The sequence below is a fragment of the Parus major genome, chromosome 10 (assembly GCF_001522545.3).
Source record: "Parus major isolate Abel chromosome 10, Parus_major1.1, whole genome shotgun sequence".
In the NCBI taxonomy this organism is placed as follows: Eukaryota; Metazoa; Chordata; class Aves; order Passeriformes; family Paridae; genus Parus; species Parus major.
The window spans coordinates 1,021,625-1,041,834 of NC_031779.1; the positions used below are offsets into that span (position 1 = coordinate 1,021,625).

The 20,210-nt window shown below is 43.1% G+C and overlaps 1 protein-coding gene across 1 annotated transcript in view; it reads left to right on the top strand.

The window, feature by feature from the left end:
- Positions 1-366: 366 nt before the first annotated feature.
- Positions 367-20,210, top strand: part of ARIH1 (ariadne RBR E3 ubiquitin protein ligase 1) — a 34,707-nt gene continuing 14,863 nt past the window's right edge. The window contains exons 1-7 of the mRNA XM_033517028.1: positions 367-372; positions 764-808; positions 6,887-6,954; positions 12,652-12,796; positions 16,712-16,804; positions 17,153-17,208; positions 20,116-20,182. Of these exons, the coding sequence (XP_033372919.1) occupies positions 367-372; positions 764-808; positions 6,887-6,954; positions 12,652-12,796; positions 16,712-16,804; positions 17,153-17,208; positions 20,116-20,182 (480 nt within the window). The remainder of the gene's footprint in view (positions 373-763; positions 809-6,886; positions 6,955-12,651; positions 12,797-16,711; positions 16,805-17,152; positions 17,209-20,115; positions 20,183-20,210) is intronic.

The window sequence follows — 20,210 nt, forward strand, 5'->3', positions numbered from 1 at the left end:
AACCGGTGTGCGGCGTACTCTGGCACCCATGTGCTTCCACTCCGCAGCTGCAGTCACATGGCAGACTCCAGAGACCAGAGCTGGGGCTCTTGTTGTCTACCCAGCTTTGCTGAGCTTTTGTTCCTATGTTGAGATACCTTGTGCTGGGAGACACCAGGAAGAGAGAGAAATCCTTTGGGTGATACTGCTGTTGTAGGCAGTAAAACATCAGCTCATGACCTGTGGGTCCTTCTTCTTCAAAGCATGACTTTATACTCCAGTACTATAGCAAAAGGAACTAGAACCCAAAGTGTTCTTCAGATCAAATGTATAAAATAAGGGTTAACATCCCTCTGTGTTCTGTCATCAAACCCTAACTCTCCTGCTATGGAAGTGAGCATAGCTGAAATGCTGGAAAAGGCCTTCCCTGGTCATTTTTAATTTGTGTTGAGTTGGTGGTGGAACTTCTGCAATCATCTGAGAGCAGCAGGGCGAATCCATGCCATCTTCTTTTATTTAGAAGTATTACAGTGTGAATTCAGCTTTTGCATTTCCAAATTTGCTAATTCATCCTGGAATTGTTGCTTTATTATTTTTTTCTGATTTTAAAAGCTCTGTTAGACAATGGCTCTTCGTTGCAGCTCCTAATCATTAATCTGACAGCTTTCCAAAAGGCTCTGAGAAAATGTAAAGCAGCTGACTGCTTCATTTCTGTCTCTTGAACCAATTAACTGAAGTAATAGAGTTTTCGCTGAAGTTGCTTTTTATTATCTTCCCCTGCTAGAAGAACGTGTGTTCATCCAAGCTGGAAACAGTCAGTAAAGTGCAGGTAAGTTACTACAAACTGAGATCATCAGATCAAGCTACCATTTGGTGCCATCACGTAATGGTACTAATTCAGTAACTCCGTAAAACTTAATTTTCAGAATTAGGAAATGATGTGTGAAGGGAGGTTAACGAGATGAAGAAGGATGTAGGGAGCTGAGGAGATGATGGGCGTCGAAATTGAAGGCTCTGTATGTGTTAATGGGGAGTTATAGTGAGTTGGCAAATGCCAGATGGAGGACAGCAGATGATAACAGTTACAGGGAGTAGCCTGGCTTCTTGTGGAGTTGTGTGGAAACGGCAGGAAACTGGTACATTTTTGGTGGTTTAGAGTTCTAACTCAAGTCTTCTGATACGGCTTCAGTAGTAGTGTGTTAGCTGCAAGGACCATCACTCAGTGGGGTACAGAGAATGAGCAGTACTCATGTTGTTATTATCTCTAAGGGGAAGGTGAGAAGTATCTGAGATCCACCATCATGTTGTGCTGTCCCTGTGAACACTGAGATGGCCACGGAGAGAAATGTGAGATTCTCTCCCACACCCCTGGTGATGGCAGAGGGAGAGAGCACGGATGGGTTGGCAGATTGAACCCTTTAGCTCCTGTCCTCTTCTCGCAGCAGCCCTCTCATGTCCTGGCTGTAATCGAGCTAGGGAATATTAGATTACACAGAGGTTTTCCTGCAGCTTCTCAGAGTGCTAAGTTGGTGGTGAAAAACTAAAAACTAGCAAGTTAGAGATCATGTCCTGGAAATACTCAACACTTGGATCTCATCTTCAGTGCTGGCTTCCTGGGAATTTTTTTAAGCTGCTAGAAATGAGGTTTTGTGCTTGTAAAATTTCCTGTAATTGTCTCCTGGAAGAAAGGATCTGAATGAATCTCTACAAATGAGGGTCATTTAATGCACTTGCAGAACAATGCAAACCAGTTGTACTGTTATGTGTTTTAGCAGGTTAAAAGCTGATTTGAAACATTTTCTAGCTGTATCTTTATGTCTGAGATTATCTGTGTGAAGCTGGGAGGGGTGCAGGTGAAGAGCAGAGGGTCCAAAGAGCAGACATCAGGTTAGTGCAGAATTTTGGGCTGGTGCCCCTTGGTTATTATGTGATGATGTAGCTGTTTGGTGCCTGGTGCATGGTGTTGGTCACAGTCTCTCATGGTGGAGTTGCTCCTCCTCTCCCCACTGCCGTTAAACGTGACCTGTGGGTTATTTATCAGTGCTTCTCCCATGGCACAGTGTGCACGTGACAAGTCTTGGAGATGCTGGGCAGCAGGAGTTTCCACTTGGTGCTCTGCTATTGCAAACACTGGGGGTTTGGCTGGTTAAATATTTACAGTGGTGATGTGATGGCTGTCCCCAGGTGCCACTTCACTGGAGCAGATGTTTGTGCTGCTTGGCTTCAGACCAGCACTGGCTTGTGATGGCTCTTTGCTCCTCTACCAAGCCAAACCCTCAGTCTTGTCAGCTGATGTAAAACCATCTGTTTCCTTCTGCTGGGAAATGTAGACCCAGTCTTGTGTCCCCATGGAATACAGCAGTGGACATTGCTGAGGTTTAAACCCTATTCAGTGTTCTGAGGCTTGGGGAAAGCCAGGGTTTCTGGAGCATCTGCTTGGATTCTCAAGTGCAAAGCAACTGTGTAGAAAAACCCAGCTGGAAGTGGCATCAGTTCCTTATTGCTGTCAAAGCCTCTGTTATTGGGATGGAAGCGATAACTTCTGGAATGCAGAAGCTACCATGGCTAGAAAACAAAACCAGCCATGACATGGAAAGAAACAAAACAAAGAATTTATCAATATCATGTCTTCAAGAGGTGAGAAAGGATTTTGCTGGAGAACTGAGCTTAAGTTGTTGTTAAATGGTTTTTATTTGCAGTAAAGGCTGAAACTGAACCAGGAGTTGACTCCCAGCATGTAAGCAGAAGCTAACTGTAAAATGTGTTTTTCTTTGTAATAACATCAAGAATTAACCATGCAGCTCGTCTTGATAGATGGAAACATGAATGGATCAAGTGCTCCCAACTGTCATTCAGCAAATTGTGCTGCTTGGAAATTCTGATTCAAGCTAATGTTCTAATAATACTTAATTTATAATTCATTTATGTATTTAAGTGCATCCAGATTCTTCCTTCCGATTCATACTTTCTTATTTTGACAGCAAAAAGAATTCTAACTCTTATCACTGATGAAGCTTCCAGTTGAATTAAATTCTATTAAATTAAGGAGTTTTATTTGAATTAATAATGCTTCTTTGGTGAAGTCCAGACCTTTGTAGAGCTTCCTATTGCTGTATCTCCTGCTTGCATTGGTATGCTGAAGCACAGCAACATAGATAAGGACAGTAAATGTAAATACCTCCAGTGAAAAGCTGTGGTGGAGTGGAATTTGTTTGAAGCATATGTGGGACTTGGTTGCTTTGTTAGCTAAAATAAAATTTAAAAAATCCCTGCTGAAGGACTGAGGGTGTTTCTCTCTGGGCAGAGCTTTATTTGGAATGTTTTGTTAGGGAATCTTTTGAAGTGCCCAGAGAATTTCAACAAAATGGCTGCTTTCCTCGGGTTTGTTCCTATCTGGATATCAACAGGCTTGCTGCCCTCGGCTCCAGGCAATCCGCCTCAGCTCTGACATGTAAAATTTAATAGGAGGCTGCTGTAAGGGAGATCTGCTGTTTCAGCTTTCATCAGACCACGTTTGGAGGAGAACGTGTTGGCTGTTCCCTTGCTCTCTCTCTGTCCCTGGCTGCTTTCTGCAGGAAAATTTGTCTTTGTAAACAAAAAACAGCCTTCGTAGGAGCGTGCTCTTGCAGCCTCGGGAATAATCTCGTCTGAGCAGCAGCAGAGCCTGTTCATAACTAATCTGCGTGGTGTCAGTCGTAGGAAATAATCCTGTGTGCCAGACGAGGAGGCAGAGCAGAGCCCGTGACTTCCCAGTGCTGTGTATCCCAGGATTTGGACATTCCATTAATTTTTACAGCATGAGTGTCCAGAGTGATGGCTGAGGGTTGGTGGAAGGCTGGAGTAGAGCTGGTGTTGAAATACCATGTTATTTTGGTGGTGCTTTAATCCTGTGTGCCCAAGGCACAGGACACAACTCTCACTGGGGTGGGTGCTGTGGTTCACTCCTCCAGCACTGCTCTGGAATAACTGAGGGAAGTGTGTGCATATGAGCTGTTCCCATGGAGCAGCTGTTCCATGATGATGTGCCCGGTCTTAGGCTGGAACAACCCTTCATGCCAGAACTTTTAGCATTTGTATTTAACTGATTTTCCCCATAGCTGCCTCCCTTCCCAGTCCTTTGTGCTCCCTGTGCACCTCCAGCCCAGACTGTATCCCTGTCCGGGGACGAGCAAGGGCAGGGCTATGTTAATTCTTGCTTTTTGTATCCAGGAAACAGCCAGGGGAGGTTTGAATGCTACATCTGGGATGTGGCAGGCAGTGAAAGCAGGCAGCCCGGCTATTTCTGGGGGGAGTTTGTCATGATGCTGGCGTGTCCTTTGTTTTTAAAATGTTGAACCAACAGTGCTGGAGGAAGCTGGAGGCCAGAAAGCCAGGAGAAGGTGATAGTACACAGAGTCAACAGTATAATCCCAAATAATGTCCAGTTTTGTACCCTGACCTCACAGTGCTGGGATACCTGGGGGCTCTGACCTAGTGAAACATTTGGAAAGTGGCAGTGCCTGTGTGATGGGAAAATGCAGAAGCCACAGATGAAACCCTCTTACCCTTTCCGACCACATGTCCTTTGGGGAGTGATAATTGATGGATCAGCCTTGTTCTACTTAATAATCACTGCAGACCATTTGAGTTTCTTATCCAGGTACCATAACTTTCCCTTCAGCGAGGGTAAACCTGTCTTTTTAAAGTCAGCCAGAGACCACTGCCTCAGCTGCCCCTCAGCCTATTAAGCAATTAATAGGTATTCCCAGAAGCCTTAATAAGTGGCCAAGTGGGCTGCTGTGGTAGGAGGTAGGACAAGACTTTGGGCTGATTTTAATTAAAGCTCTCTCAATGCCTTTGCTTGAGAAATGAAGAAAATTGTGTTTCTCTGTACATCTGGCAGATCTCTGGGCTGAGTGAAGGCTCCTTATGTTGAAGGGCTGTGTGCTTTGCTGTCTGGAATTGTTAACTGGAGAATTACAGGGGCTGGTATCATAACCAAGATAATCTAGAGATAAGATCGGTTTATTTGCTAAGTTATATTTTCATCTTTGATTAAATTGCTCTAGGAATTGTGTCTAAGTGAGCTTTTAAGAGCTCCTTTAGGTACTGCTCCGTAGTACAGAGTTACAGAAAAGGATGTTGTGTAGACGCAAATACAAAATAACCTGGAAAGATCAGAAACTAAAGTCCAAAAGAGGCTGCTGGAGGAGCCTTTGAGTGAAGGAGACCCTTAAATTCCCATTAATCTTTTTGTTGGCAGGACTGACTTGAAAGAGTTGAGCTGCTTGCTCCCCTCTGCAGGGCTGGCTGAGGGAGGGATGCTGTCAGAGAGCTGGTGACGTGTGGTTGTCAGCCAGGCAGCTCGTGTTGCTGCAGGGAAGAGCTTGGATCCCTGTCACCTGGGAGACTGGTTCAGATATGGACCAGAACCACATTGTCACCTTGCAGTTAAGCAGTACCCATTTCTGGTATCTCCTGCCCCATACTGTGTAGATCTACTGTCCCAGCTGGTCTGGGGGTTCTGCAGGGACCACATCAGGGATCTGGTCAAACCTTTCTAAAGCTGCTTTGGTTCACATGGGTTTTTTAAACCGGGAAAAAATTCTTAGTTTTGCCTTAAACAATCTGTGCTGGCATTAATAAGAGTCAGAACACTCTGTAGAAGGAGAGGAGTGTCACTTTTTACAGTATAAACCACAAGACTGGTTCTTTGTGCTTATTACAGTCACCCGAGGGCTTTATTTCAGTGAAGGTTTTGTCGGTGTTGGTGGTGAAAGAGCCTGTCCTGCTTTCCCCTTGTGCTAATGCAGCTGTTTGTGTGGTCAGGCAATCAAATGGGTCGGAGAACTGATTCCATGAAAAAAACAACCTAAAGGAAAAGAGAAGATCCGTTTCTGAACCATTATTTGCAGCATAAAATGGCTGTAGCAGTATGGACTGATGGGGGCCCGACATTCAGGGATGGGATGGGATCGCTGCTGTGGTGACAGCATTGGCTTTTGGCAGCATCAGGTTGTGGCTGTAGCTCCGGGGCTCAGGAAATCACATTGCTGGTTTATGTCCTACTTTTCAACAGCTTCAGAGCGTCCATTGAACGTTGGCCCTGAGGCAAACTTCCATTTTGGTGTCAAATGGCAAAGTACACACAGCCGCTCCCAGGGCCCTGCTCTTGTCTCCTTTGCATGTAAATGGTCCTAAAACTGGGTCCAGAGAGTGGATTTTGGGAGCTAAAATGTGGTTCTGGGATGTAACAGAAGCCATATGGTCTGTGTTCCTCATATAATCAAACTCTTGGCTGATGATTCAGATTTAGTTGGAATTAAAACTTGTACACATTTGAAAATCAGCTTTTATGTTCCACCTTCATTCTGACCTTTCTAGGCTGCATTTCTTTCCTTAGCTGTCCATAAGTTTTTTCTGGATTTCATGATGCTTCAGGAACTTCTCGGGTCTTCCAAGAACTTTGTTACACTGGCAGCCAGTTGTGTTCTGGGACAGTTTTCAGCCCAAATGTTTTGATGGTCAGGGCTGGATTATTCTTGCTCTGCAAGTAGTGTGGAGATTGTGGCAAAAATGGGTATGATGGGTGGAAATCAACCCTTCCTGCATTTTACAGACATCCTGGAATTGCATTGTGTGGGCATGCTGGATCTGGAGATGTTGGCACTGTGGTAGGTGTAATTAATCTGGTCCTTAAATCTTCAACCAAATTTTCATTTTATACAGATGGCTTGGATTTATAGAGTTGGGTTTTTTTTCCTTTGAAATTTGTCTATGTGTCAAGTCCAGCTATTTCCCAGTCCATGCCAGTAAACATGTATTGTCTGAACAGATGATGTTATCAGACACTCTGATTTTCCCTTTGCCTATTCCGAGCTCTGGCTTGGTTACTCAATTATTGATTGTTTTTCTCTTCTTTCTCCAGAATCCAGCGACTATCACTCGAATACTGCTTAGCCATTTCAACTGGGATAAGGAGAAGCTGATGGAGAGGTAAGCAGCCACCTTAGCATGCAGCCACCTTATGCTGCAGAGCTGGAAAAAATGTTTGTTCCTGGATTAATTAAGGATGGATGAATGTACAGTGTGTGGCAGGAGAATCTTTTGTGTAAGCTCTGAATGTTCCCCCTTTCCCAGCTAAGGGTGGCTTGTGACTCCTTGATTTAATATTATTCATACCTGGTTAGACTTCGAAGTTGTGGAAGTTGCCTATTGGAAAGAGGGATTTCCAGTTTCAACATGTACAGGCTTTGGAAAAAAACAAGCAGGAACAGGTTCTTGTTATCTAGCAACTGTTTTGGATTTGGGTTTAGCTGCTCTTGCCTGTCATGCTGGCATGTGTATTCCTGACATGTTTATTTGCTGCTCTGGCCAAGGTTAAATTGTTCCTGACTGATAATGGTCCTGCCTTGTCTTCATCTCCACAGCTCCAGGTTTTCTTCAGTGTGTGTAATAATGGCTTGAATTTTTCTTCTCCCTCCCCCTCAAAGTAGAGTGTTTCATGGTTATTTCCCATCTTTGATTCCCAACTCTTGGAATGTTGCTTGGTAAAGGTGCTTTTCAGTTTGTTGTTACACAGTGGAGACCAAATCCAGCTGCATTTGGTTCATTCTAGTGCCAGTGTTGGTGTTGAAGCGAGTTGAGGGAGCTGGAGAATTTAATTTACTTTAGAAAATGGGAGGAGAATTAATCTGGACCAAAAGGAGCAGTAAAAGCTGAACAGGGACTTTGTGTTTGTGGTGTCTGCTGGTCTTTCTTCTGGTGTGACGTGACCAATGGGTGAGTGTGGAGGGCCTGGTAGGATCATTAGTTTGACTTCTCTCTTAATTACCATTTCCTTTGCCTGATGATCAGGGTATGGGGAGATGACATATGCTTGGTAAACCAGGAGCAGTTGTTGGTGCTCCTGTGAATTGATAAATGTCCCTTCACTGAGCCCTGGGCTGAGCCCCTGTAGTTTGGTACTCTGCCACCCAGGGAAAGAGGAGCAAAGGTTTTCACACTGGTAGTAATTGTTTTGGAGTATAAATATACCTGCTATGCTTGGCAAATGGATTTAGGACATCTCTAGACCCCTTCACGTAATATTTTTGATTAGTGATGGTGCTAGGGTATCTCTTACGTTTTGTTTAACCTAGATTTTTTTTCTGAAGTGATTGTATTTTTTTACAGCTTTCTAGTCTTTATTTTCCTGAGATTGACCTCTTTTAGTAAATGTTGGAAGTCTGAAAGCTTTGTGTTACAAATATATCCACTATTTAACTCTGACTGCAGCTGTTAAGAATTCTGATTTACTTCCAGCTCTGCACCATGTCTGTTCACTTGGTGTTTGAGTTTCTTGGGCTGGTTCTCTTGGTTGGGGTAAAGTTCACTCTCCTTGGCTGTGAGACAGCTCTGCACAAGTGCACTGAGAAGCCATCCCTTTGTACAGTAGGTTTCATCCCTTGTCACTGAAAGCTTGTTTAGGGCTGCTGTCAATTTAAAAATCAAAATTGGGCTGTGGTTTTGTTTTTGTTTTTCCTCAAGGGAGGTGCCAGCCACGTCAATGTGAGGTATTATTGGTAAGGCTTTTACAGTTTAAGTACATGTTATATTTACAAATCCACAGGTAAACATATTCATTAAAATACTTAACTCAGCAGGATTACCCCTGTAACAGAATACATGACTTGCTTTGGTGGACCTGTTGCACACTGGTCCCAGTTCCGGTGCTTATTGATGTCCTGTTGTATTAGAAAAACACCAAAACATGATCTCTTGAGTGCTTGGGGCTGCTTTCTGTCACTTCTGCACCAAATAACTTTCATGAAATCATCTGGAGGGCTCAGCAGGAGTAGAAAGCTGGGTGGGAGGCTGAGAACAGACTCTTGGTGTTCAAGAGGGTTTGGTCATTGCTCTGGTGATAGGTGAGGATTAAGGGGAAAAAACCCCAAAATCTATATTTTCCTTGAAGGTTGCTGTTGTTTGATGGTGTGTGTTTGCAGTTCCTGTAATCAGTGCCTGTTTTCCCTTAGCTCATGGTGAGTCAGCACGACCTCCCAGCAGCCTTATCAGACCTGGCCTGGAGGAAAGCACTTGAGCCAAGTGGCTTCTCCTTTTCTTTTGATAAGTGGGGTAGTCTGAGCTTGTGACATGAAAAGTTCTGTGTTTTCTCACTTTTTTTAAGCCTTTTAATGCCTATTTTTAACAAGCAGGTTGTTACAGCTTTGTCATGGAGTAATTTCACAGTGGTGTTCAGAGGGCAGATGTGTTACAGACATTTAGTCCACTTACAGTAAAGTAGTAACAGCCACAATTGAAAAACTGCCCTGTCCCACTGGTGAAACACTAATTGTTTATGTGCAAAAGCAAAACTGAGGATTTGGGGTGGATTTTTTTGTAGGAGGGAAGTGGTGAGTGGAGGAAATACTAGTTCAGCCTCTGATATGCTGCATGTGTTTAGGAAAATAAAGATGTCAAATATTATTTTCCTGAGTCTTGCAAGCTTGATTCACAGGGACAGGAGAGCAGCAGGTGCAGAGTGACCACATCACCTCAGAAACAAGTGAAGAAAGTGCTTTAGCTTGAACCTTATCTTGATTACCTTTCAATTTTACTATGGCTGATGGTGTCCTCTCCTGAGGACGGTTTGGGGAGGAACCTCTGTGTGACGAAGAGGTTAAAATGCAGCTCTCCTGCTTTATGTGCCTTCCCGTGGTCATTTTGTTAAGAGAAAAGTGTCTCAACATGTCCCCAAGGCCCGATTTAATCCCTGGAGGCACAGTCAGAGATAGAGCATTCCCTTGTAGCTGCTTATCTTGGTGGCCACATGTCCCTGTTCCCTCTGAGCGGAGGAGGGATGTCAGGAATGCCCAGATTGCCTCTTCTCCAGAACCTGCTGCCTGCTTTAGTTGGAACAAATAAGTACTTTACACTCTTCAGCAGAGGCTGAACAGGTGAAAAATGGTGCATGGCAGGAATTTAGATGTGGAGATATCTTTAACTGGGAGTATATTGATGCACTGACACTCACAAATGCGGTTCCATGGAAGTAAATATCCCAAAGTGTGTGCTAGAAGCAATTTTTTTTCCAGTGAAAAGGCTTTTTATCTTTGATACTCCCATGGGTAGGATTTGATTATGTCTGGAAAATGGCGATTAGGCAGTTACAAACAGCAGGAGGGAATTTTGAGGAGATAAAGGGGCTGACAGCTTGATCCCTCTGCCAAAAAAACTTGGTATTGTTATAGGTTTGGTCTTAGGAAGTAGAAACACTTGCAAATAATGGACAAACACTGGTTTGTCCATTCATTTTAAAATAGCAGAAAAAACCCCCCAACTCTGTGATGAAGCAAATGAACTTTGAAGAATTAATAGAGGAAATTCTCATACACTAGAAGTGCTGGAGTTACTCAATATCTGCATTGTGAAGGGAAATGAGGGCAGAGGATTTAAAGGGTTGTTACAGGTGCTGTGCTCCTCCCTAGGATGAAAATAAGGATGGAGGTAGCAAGAACCAGCCCTTCAATAGAGAGTATTTGAGAAAAAAATCAGAGTTCTTGGAGTTGTAAAGGAAGTAAGGAAGGATGCTGACATGGAGGAGATCTGGAGAAATGTAACCATCTTTTGCAATGAATTAGGTGGGATTTACAGGAGAAATCTAAGTGAAATTGTATGAGATCAGGATCAGATCAGGACTGGGATTGCATTTGTTTTGGCTTCCTTGGATTCGAGGAGGATGGATGGAAATGGAAATTGGTGGTGGAGAAGGTTTGCTGGCCAGGGAAGTTGGTGAATATCACATGGAGCTCACCTGCTGTGGGAGGGAAGGGTGTTAGATCTGCTGCCTGGGAATCCTTTGAGCAAAGAGCATGGGAAGGGCAAAGGGAAATCTGCCTGCATGGATAGTCTGTGGTGGTGCTGGAACAAGTGGGAAAAAGGGATGGTAATTGGAATTAGGCTTTGCTCCTAACCATTGAAGGAACTGCAAGAGTCTTCTGACTGAGCCCTTGGCATATTTGTGTATGGAGTGGTGGAGCATTTTGGGAGCTGTTTGACTTTGGAGTATCCATTGGAACTGTGTGCTTTCAGGAGATCCACATTTTCCTCTGCATTCTCTGGAGTTCTTACTGCCCAGTGGCAGCATGAGTATGAGTCTGAGACATACAAAAAAATAAACCTGGAAATTACTTATTCAGAAAGAAAAAGCACGAGAAGAAAACAGCATGGAGAAGCAGGAATACTATCCATAGGTGTTTAAAGGGGATAGGTAATTCCAGGTGAAAAAAGTCAAGTTCCTGACATGGATATTCACCCTTAAAACCAGCCCACCATTAAAAAAAACCCTCTGGTATTTCCATAGGCATTTAGCTGGTCATGAGTATCAGGGTTCAAGTTGCATCATAGCATTTATATACAAGACTATTTTCCTTGCAAACTTCACACCCAGCTGTGTGTCTGCTCTCCTCAGAGCATGTCCTGTGCTGCTTCTGCTGCCTGGAAGAGCAGTTGGAAGGCTGGAAAATTTTTGTAGACTTAATATTTATCCATAATTTTTAATAAACAGATACTGCTTATAATGGGACTGCACTGAATTCATTTGGTAAAATTTTCTAAATATATAATTTTATATATATTTAGATTTAAATATAATATTCAAATTTCTAAATATAATTCTCTAAGCAAACAAAAGAACTTGATTGAGTAAAATCATGAGCTAACATTGAAGAACAGTGGCAAAGCCTCGTGGTTGCTGTGATGCCAGAATTCACCACTTCCTTCCAGATTCAGTATCTTGGAACTTAAGATCTGAAATACATGAACTGCATTGAGAAACATATGAAACAGCAGGAAAATTGATATTTTTTAATTATAAATCAAGCCTTTTTGGTAGGTAGAGCTGTAAGGGAGTGGGGGAATGATTTAGTGGATTTGGCTGGGGGATGTGTGCAGGTGATGGGGCTGGTTAATTGTCTGGTTTAATTAGCTATTTGCAGCTATTCCAGGCTGGAGAAAGGTGTATGAAGGATTCTGGGAAGAGGCTGAGCTTTCTGATAATGATTCTCTCCAGTTAGGTGGTCTCTCCAAGGAAGAGCTTTTTAAAGGCCTTTAAAGCAAACCAATATTGTTTTCCTTAAGGGAACAGGAAATAGAAAGGAAGTAATCTTTTTTCTCCTCAAGCAGTTTTGCATCCTCTTTTCCAATAGGTGTATCATTGGAAGCATTGTAAAGCTGTATTTTTTAGGAGGTTGTTAAATTACCTCAGGTCAACTGAGAAGATGCTCAAATGGCTCATGATCAGAATATTAGGAAAAATTTTCAGTAAAAAAGAATTGAGCTTGAAGGCATCAAACCTGCACTTTAGGAAGGTGTTCCACTGCCTGGAGTGTGAACTCAGGTGTTCTTGCTCTAGTTTCCTGTCCTGGAATTTTAATGCAAAGCAGTCACTGGGGAGGATCACAAATTACTTGAAATGCAGCTGAGGAATTGAAGGTACCTGAATTTCAGGAGTGTGTAATTGAAGTGAGAGTCTCTGAAATTATGTAGTTGTCTAATATCCACCTCTGTGTTATGTTGGAGAAGAGTTTGTTGGAAGTAGTGGGTGTATGAGTTTTGAAATATAAAAAGCATCTTTGTACACTTAACTGCTAGCTAGAATGGAAAAATGATTTAGAAGGTGGTTAAATTTTCATCCTGTCCTGTGTTGTGCAGGTACTTTGATGGCAACTTGGAGAAGCTCTTTGCAGAGTGTCACGTAATTAACCCAAGTAAAAAGTCGCGAACGCGCCAGATGAACACCAGGTCATCAGCCCAGGACATGTCCTGTCAGATCTGCTATCTGAACTACCCAAACTCGGTGAGTACCCGATTGCCTCGGTGCTGCCTGAACAGCAACTCCCCAGATTTCCCACCTGAAACTTCACATTTTCCTGGAGAACACCTCTGAGGGTGCTGGGGCTCGGGCAGTGGTGTGGTGAAGTTGAGGAAAAAGCAAGCAGGGGATGTTTGCATAGGTCAGACACCAACTGAGATGTACACATAAAACATATGCAAAATGAAAAATCTGTGAAAAGCGTGATGGGCAAAGGGATTTACTTAAATAGAAAGACAAGGTAGGAAATAGCTTTTAAAAGCAGTAAGTAATGCTACAAAATAGTCAAACTAGGAAGTCTAGACTGAAAGTAGTAGAAGTAAAATGTGAATATCTTTGGATCTTTGTCATTTTTGGACAACACTCTCTTGGTCAGGCACGAGGGTGTGTTACTCAGTGCTCGCTGGGGCTCTGCCTCAATATCCTGGGTGATAGTGCTACATTTTTTTATTGACCAAACTGAAGCATTCCCATACATTGCTAAGAGGTCCAGGCTCTGCTGGGGCTCTCAGGGGCAGGACATACTGTTGGGAGATCTGGGAGCAAAGGAGGTGAGTGAAAAAGCTCAAATAGGAGAGTTCATCAAAAGGCAAAGTGCTGATCCTAAGGAATTCTTCCTTTATTGGAACCTGCTCTTTGTGGAGGAGCTGCTCCTCCAGAATACCCTAAAACACATGCTGGGCCTTTCCAGGCAAAGCTGCCCTAGCATAAGGCTCTGCTCTTGCTCTGGGTATGTTTTCAGTAAGGAACCATGATGAGCTTTGGGGTTCAGGAGTAGCCTGGGGTGAAGTTCCCTGGTTGCTCTCCTTTGTTCTGGATCTTCTTCCCTGGAGTGGACAGAGCTGAGCAAAGCCCAGTTTCAGGCCTCCCATTCTCAGAATTAAGGTCCCTGTTGCTCTTGAGCCAGGAACCACAAGGTTTCACGTGCCTTCTCTTCAGCCTTGTGTACCTCAACTTCCTTCTTGAAGAGCAGTTGGAAAGGCAGACTCCTGCTTTGTGTGTTGAGGTGCTTTGAAAAAGAAAGGCAATATATTCTATTACATTGTTCTCTCCATTTTAACATAGTTACTGTTTTGGGTAGGGGTGCAACTCACAAGTGCCAGGCCTGTCCTCTGCTGCCTGGGAAGCAGAATCACAGAATCATGGAACAGGCCCACAAGGATCATTGAGTCAAACTCATGGCCCTGCACAGGACAACCCCCAAAATCACACCCCCTGCATTATCTAGAGTTTTGAAACTGGCAAGAACAGCACAAAACACTCTAACACTTCCTGATTTTGTAGCTCAAATAGCAGTGGCTCAGTTGTTAGGAGATTTTTAGCTGGAGCAGAGACATGTTGGAGGTGAGCAGGGCTGTCTCTGTTGCTGGTGTTAAAAGACATCAGAGGGGATTCTGCTTCTTTGACCTACAGAACTCCAGCTTATAGGAAAATGAGTATTTATTATTTCTTCTGTAAAAGGTCTAGAATAGTGCAGTGTCTGTGTCTAAGGTGATTGAAATATTTTTTGAAGCTGTTTTAGTCAATGCAAGTTATAAATTTTAGGATTATTTTTATATTCAGTGCCCAACTTAAAACCTCAGCTTTGACAATCCACTTGCAATGATCAGCTAATTATTTTTCCACAGGAAAGCTGTGGGGTTTTTGCACTGAGAGCCCCTTTCAGCCTACAGAAAGCTGAGAGTTTGGAGATGCTAAGTTTTACAGTGTGCAGTTGTTGCAGGAATGTTAGTCTTGAAATTCCCTCTCTCCCATCTACAAAGTCTCTGTAGCTCTTCAGTCACCTCCAAAGAGCTGTGTTTTGAGGTTTTGGGAAGCACCTGCCAAACAAGGCATTTGAAACTCTCACTCTGCAAGTTTGAGGACTCAAGGGAGATGTTTCACCTGCTCTATGTCCTAGTAAGCACTGTCTGGTCCCAGCAGTTATTTTGGGTGATGCTTTTATTGGTAAAACAGGAATTGGGAGGGTTGTGGCTTTGCCTTCCTCTTCTCTTTGTCCTCACCCTCAGGAGAGTGGGCTGGGGGTGTTTTTGGGAACATGTTGCTTTGTCCAGACTGTACAGATGTGGTGACAGCAGAGCTGTCCCCATGGCTAATGAGCTGCCTAAGGAGTTACTGCTCCCCCCATCCCCGTGGTGGTTTTATGTTGGCCTTTTTACTTGTTCCCTTGACATCTGCTGTCAGCTGAGCCAAAAATAATTGGGAACTCCCTCAAAGTAAAGAAAAGAGCTGAGAGATTCTCTGCATTCCTTGCAGCCTGGGAGGAAGCATGGTGGTGGCTGCCTTTCTGTGGGCATTTAGCAAAGCATTTCCCTGCTTGAAATAACCAAAACAGGTCTTACATGATGATGTGTTCTGTGCTGGTTACTCGTGTGTGCCAGCTGCAGGAGTATTTGGATTCAGTAAGGGATGATTCCCTTCTCTGTGCTCACTTCCCATCACATGTGGAGGAGCCAGAATTCAGGGAAAAGCCAGTGCTGTCTTTGGGATGGTTTCATGCTCTGTGGCATCCCAAAAGCTATAGATGTCAAAAAGTTTTTACTCTAACTCTGCATCTCCAGGAGATGTCACTTGGCCACAGCAGTATCTCTGGAACATCAGATACCTTGTTAGCTGGCTCAGTAAGGGCTCAGAAATTGGAAGGTGTCATTTTTCACTCTTGCAGCACCACATAGGTGTCAGCCTCCTCTCTGACCTGTTTGTTGGGTTGTTTTGGGGGTGGATGTCTCTATTTTTACCTGGATCTCAAGTCAGTTTAACCTGTGTTGATGCTCACAGGCCTGTGCTGGTGGCAGGAGTGTCAGAGCACTGTAATCACAGCTTGCTCACCCTGGGAAAGGGGTGCTGACAGGCTCCTTCCCTGGGCAATGCCAGAGCATCCAGAGATGGCACAGCACAGCTGCTGCACCCCTGTGGGATGGACAGAGTATATCTGTCATGTCTGGAAGGAACATGTGCCTCAAGTGGATTCTCCTTTCCACAATTACCACTGTCCTGCTGTTGTCTAGGGCTGTCCCACTGAGGATGCCAAGTTCTTTCCTCTGTGGAGTTTCATAGTTTGATGGTTGTGGGTAGAGTTCTGGTTTTATCTCACTAGCTGAGAAGTTGCTTTGAAAAGCTGAGCCAGCAAATATTACTTCTATAGTGGTACAAATGAAGTGTTTTAAATACAGTTTTCCTTGGTGCTGACTCAGAGTATAAAATAACTTTAAGCTGACCAGAGAAAAGTACTTTAATTCCAGTCTTTCCTCAGCAGGGTTTGCTTCTCCACCCCTTGTGTAACCACTCAGTCCCAGATGATATCTTGACAGCTCTGTGCAGATGATGCAGACAAGGATGGAGTTGTCCTTGTTGCTGTCTGTGACAGCAGATCATTATTGAATTTTATTTAGCAATTTACACCTGCTAATTAGGATCTTGAGTGTCCTCATCTGATGAGTATCTGGGTTTCAGGGGGAACTTCCCTGAGGAGGTCTGGGATTTTCAGGCAGCACCCACATGTGCCAAGGGGAAAATATAGGAGGAGTGAAGACTCTTATCACTGTGACCTTTGTTTGGTGTTGCATTTATTTGACTGATTTCCAAAGTAAAATGGGAGAGAGCCATGCTGTGCTCCATATTCACTCCTAAAACAAGGATAGATTTAACTGGGCAGGATGGAAACATGGGCCAGGCCACACCTTTCCCTGCTGCTGGGGTTGGGGATTAAAGTCTGGCTTTGGAAGAGTGACTAAGGCTGCTGTGGCAATGTTCTGTAGGGGTGATGATGCAAAATGAATAGCAGTGTCTCAGGTTTGGTGTGGGGAATGAGGGATGGGATGGGTGAACAAGGAGGATGAAATTATGGAGTGAATCCATGTGATAAAATGAGGCTATGTCTTGTGTTCTTTGTCATTGCAGTACTTCACTGGCCTAGAGTGTGGACACAAGTTCTGTATGCAGTGCTGGAGTGAATATTTAACTACCAAAATAATGGAGGAAGGCATGGGACAGGTAAAATCTCAACTCATCTCATGGCTTATTTCTGGAAATTGTGTGTACTGGAGAGACAGGAGATAGTCTTTCTGCTAGAGTTTAAAAAAAACCCCAAAAGAACAGCAGAGAAAACACAAACCCAAAGGTTTGGGGACTGCAGACTCTGCTAAGGTGAATCTGGGGAGAATTCTGTGGAGTTGGTGCAGGTATCTGGGCTGGGGAAGGAGGGACCAGTGGCACACCAGGCATGGGCAGGGCACTCCTTTGGCTCTGGATTGTAGTGAAGTCTGGAATTGCCTTGGAATTCCTTGTGATGCAAAACCAGGATAACCACTGTTCCTCCTATGATATTTTTGTGTTTTTCAGACCATTTCATGCCCTGCCCATGGTTGTGATATCTTAGTGGACGACAATACAGTTATGTAAGTAATGCTCTTAGCTTTGCTCTCTCTTTCCATTGTGTTACTCATGTGCTGTTCAAATCTGTTCAAATGCTTACAACAAACTGCACAGAGGCTTGCAGGCAGCAGAGAATCCTGTGTTGAACTCTGTTTTGATACCAGAATGTCTCTTAACTTCCTGTTTAGGTGTGAAAGCTGCACGTGACGGCACTGGGAGGAAAGACTCCCTGACCAGTTTGGTCAGTGTGACACCAGGGTTTCCAAACCCTGTTTTACTGCTTTGTGCATTTTGTTTCCTTTGGTTTACTTAGGAATTTAGGACTTCTGCCCAGGTCAGCCACTATAGCTGTAGTTAATGAGTGAGTCAGAGGACAGGAGTCCTAAGGGCTGATGCAGGGTGTGTTTTTTGCCCAGTGATAGGGGGCAGTTGACTCTCAAACATGAGATTTGATTAAGCTGGTGTGTCAGCCTTGGAGTTATTAAGTAGTCCAGCTGTAGAATGACTGTTAGTTCATGGTGGAGCAGTGAACTCCATGAGCTTCCTTCTCTTTTATACTGGGGGAGGTTGTTGCATGAGCAATATCCTTCATAACTCTGAACTTTGTTCATATTAATTCTTCTTGCTAAAAAGCATCTCAATAGAGGCTTGTTCTGTTACCTTATTCTTTCCTTCCTGAAGCCTGACTCACTCATTGATATTAATTTGGTGTTTTTTATTAACAGTTTCTTTCAGAGTAGCGATTTTTCCCAATTTTGGCTCTTGGTTACTCATGGAGTGTAGGCTGGATGGAAGTGGAAGTAGCTGAAATGCTTTCCTGGCCTGTTGAGAGGTGGTTTGTAGAGCCCAGTGGGTGGAAACTGAGCTGAAGTTGGCATATCTTGAGTAACTTGATTTGAGATTTTTGTTTACCAGAGGTTGAACTTCAATTTGTGGAATCAAACACTCAGCAGGACTTACTTGGAGTGTTTTCTTGATTGCAAAAGTTGGAATGAGCTGTTCAAACAGTGCATGTGCAATTGAGTAGCTGAAAGCACTGGAGGCTGCAGGGGCAGCAGCAAGGAAAGGATGGAAGAAAAGTGAGGCCAAGTGCTGTGGGATTGCACTTGGCTGGAGAGGGCAGGGATGAGACCTGGGACAGGGCAGTGGCAGCTGGGTGCTAAAGCAAACAAGTCTCATTTAGCTGAGTAAAACCAGAAACTGTTCCTAGAGGTAAAAATTGACCTTTCCCTGATCTTACCTGGATTTCTGTGGGGAGGAAGGTGCATTTTTTGAAAAACTCTTTCCTTTAAAAGCCAAGATGAACAACTGTGGCAATCTTAGGATATGTCAATATGTTTTGCAAAAATGTAAATTATCTCAGCTGGAACCTGCACCCACTTCTGTGTCCTTAATTATTACTTTTTAGGTCCTTTGCTATTTACAAAGCCTCCAATGCTCAGTTTCCAAGCCATACAAACACAAAGTTAATATTATTTATGGGCTCTGGGCATGGGTTTCACCTCTTAATTTGTCTAGTTTCATTTATGATTTGCCAAAAGATGATAATACTCAAAGCAAAGTTCTTGAAGATTTTGACCTGGTGATGTTGATTGGGGCAATCAAAGAATTTGATAAGCAAAAAACCAGTGGATTATGGGCTCTGGTTAGTCATGGCATGACTAATAATTTAAATTCCAGTACTTTGATATATTGTTATAATACTATACATTTTCAAGGTGATATTTAATATGTCTTGAAGCCTAGGTATGGGGTAAAAAAATTGAGATTTATAATTCATACTAAATTCAAATTGTTTTCTCATTCTTCAGTAAGTTTGGGTCCAGAATTGCAGGAGAGATGCTTTGTCAGCCGATTTGTTTTATTTTAGCCCTGGGAATTGAGCTGCCACGTGCTGTGATTTATGTAATAACCAGCATGTGCTTGGGTGAGGAGCTCCCCAGCTGCCCAGGGCTGGGATTTGTGCACATCCCATGGGCACATGCCACTCCTCAGGGAGCATTGTAAGGATAACATGCAGGAGTACACTTAGTTTTGGCTGCAGCTGGAAAGGAAATTCCATTAATTGCAATACTTACCTGTATGGCCTGTATAAAGCTGTATTCCATAGTAGGATTTAAACCAGGAATGCCACAAAGGGTGTGTTAGCTCAGCTTTATATTTGGATATATTGGGAAGACACTTCATAGCTAAAACACATTTTTAGAAGTGCTCAGCAATCCATAATTAAGTTATTTTGGATAACAGCACTTAGACTGGGCAGTCTGCAAATGCCAGCTGGGACTGGTGTGCCCAGGAGAAAAGTGGTCACTGTGCTTGTCAAGGGTTCCCATCAGTCAGTTTTCCTCTGCTCTCCCAGCTCCAAGCAGACTGGAATTAATTTAAAGTCCGTGTTGTGTACTCTCCTAGTGATGCTGCATTCAAATCAACTTTGTTTTTATGGCAAATAGATTAAAAACCCATTAATTTTTAAGCTGAAGCTGTAGCATTCCACTGAAACCCAGCTAACATGGGACTTCCCAAAGTTATTAGCCACACAAGGGTTGTTCTGGAGCTTTTTAAAGGGATTTGTCACAAAATGTGCATGTTTTATGTAAATTAACTGATTAAATTACTTGCTTTGTTTCTTGGGCTCTTCAGGAAAGTGTTTTTATTTAAAAATCCTCACACCAAGAGGTTCAGTTTTTTTGAACTGCATGAGCTTTCTGTTTCTGAAGCTAATATATTTATATATATGTTTATATATTGAATAGAATGAATGCAGTTTTCATAATAATAAATGATCTAACAAATAAATAGAGAACAGGTAAGTACAACAAGCACATGCAAGTGTAGAAGGATGAATCAAACCTATTTGTTTTAACTTACTGGCAGTGTATAGAAAAAACAAGATTTCTGCTACAATTTTTCTGTTTCTTCCCATCCCACAGGCGTCTGATCACAGATTCCAAGGTTAAATTAAAGTACCAGCATTTAATAACCAATAGTTTTGTAGAGGTGAGTTTTTATTTGAATTTTTTAATGC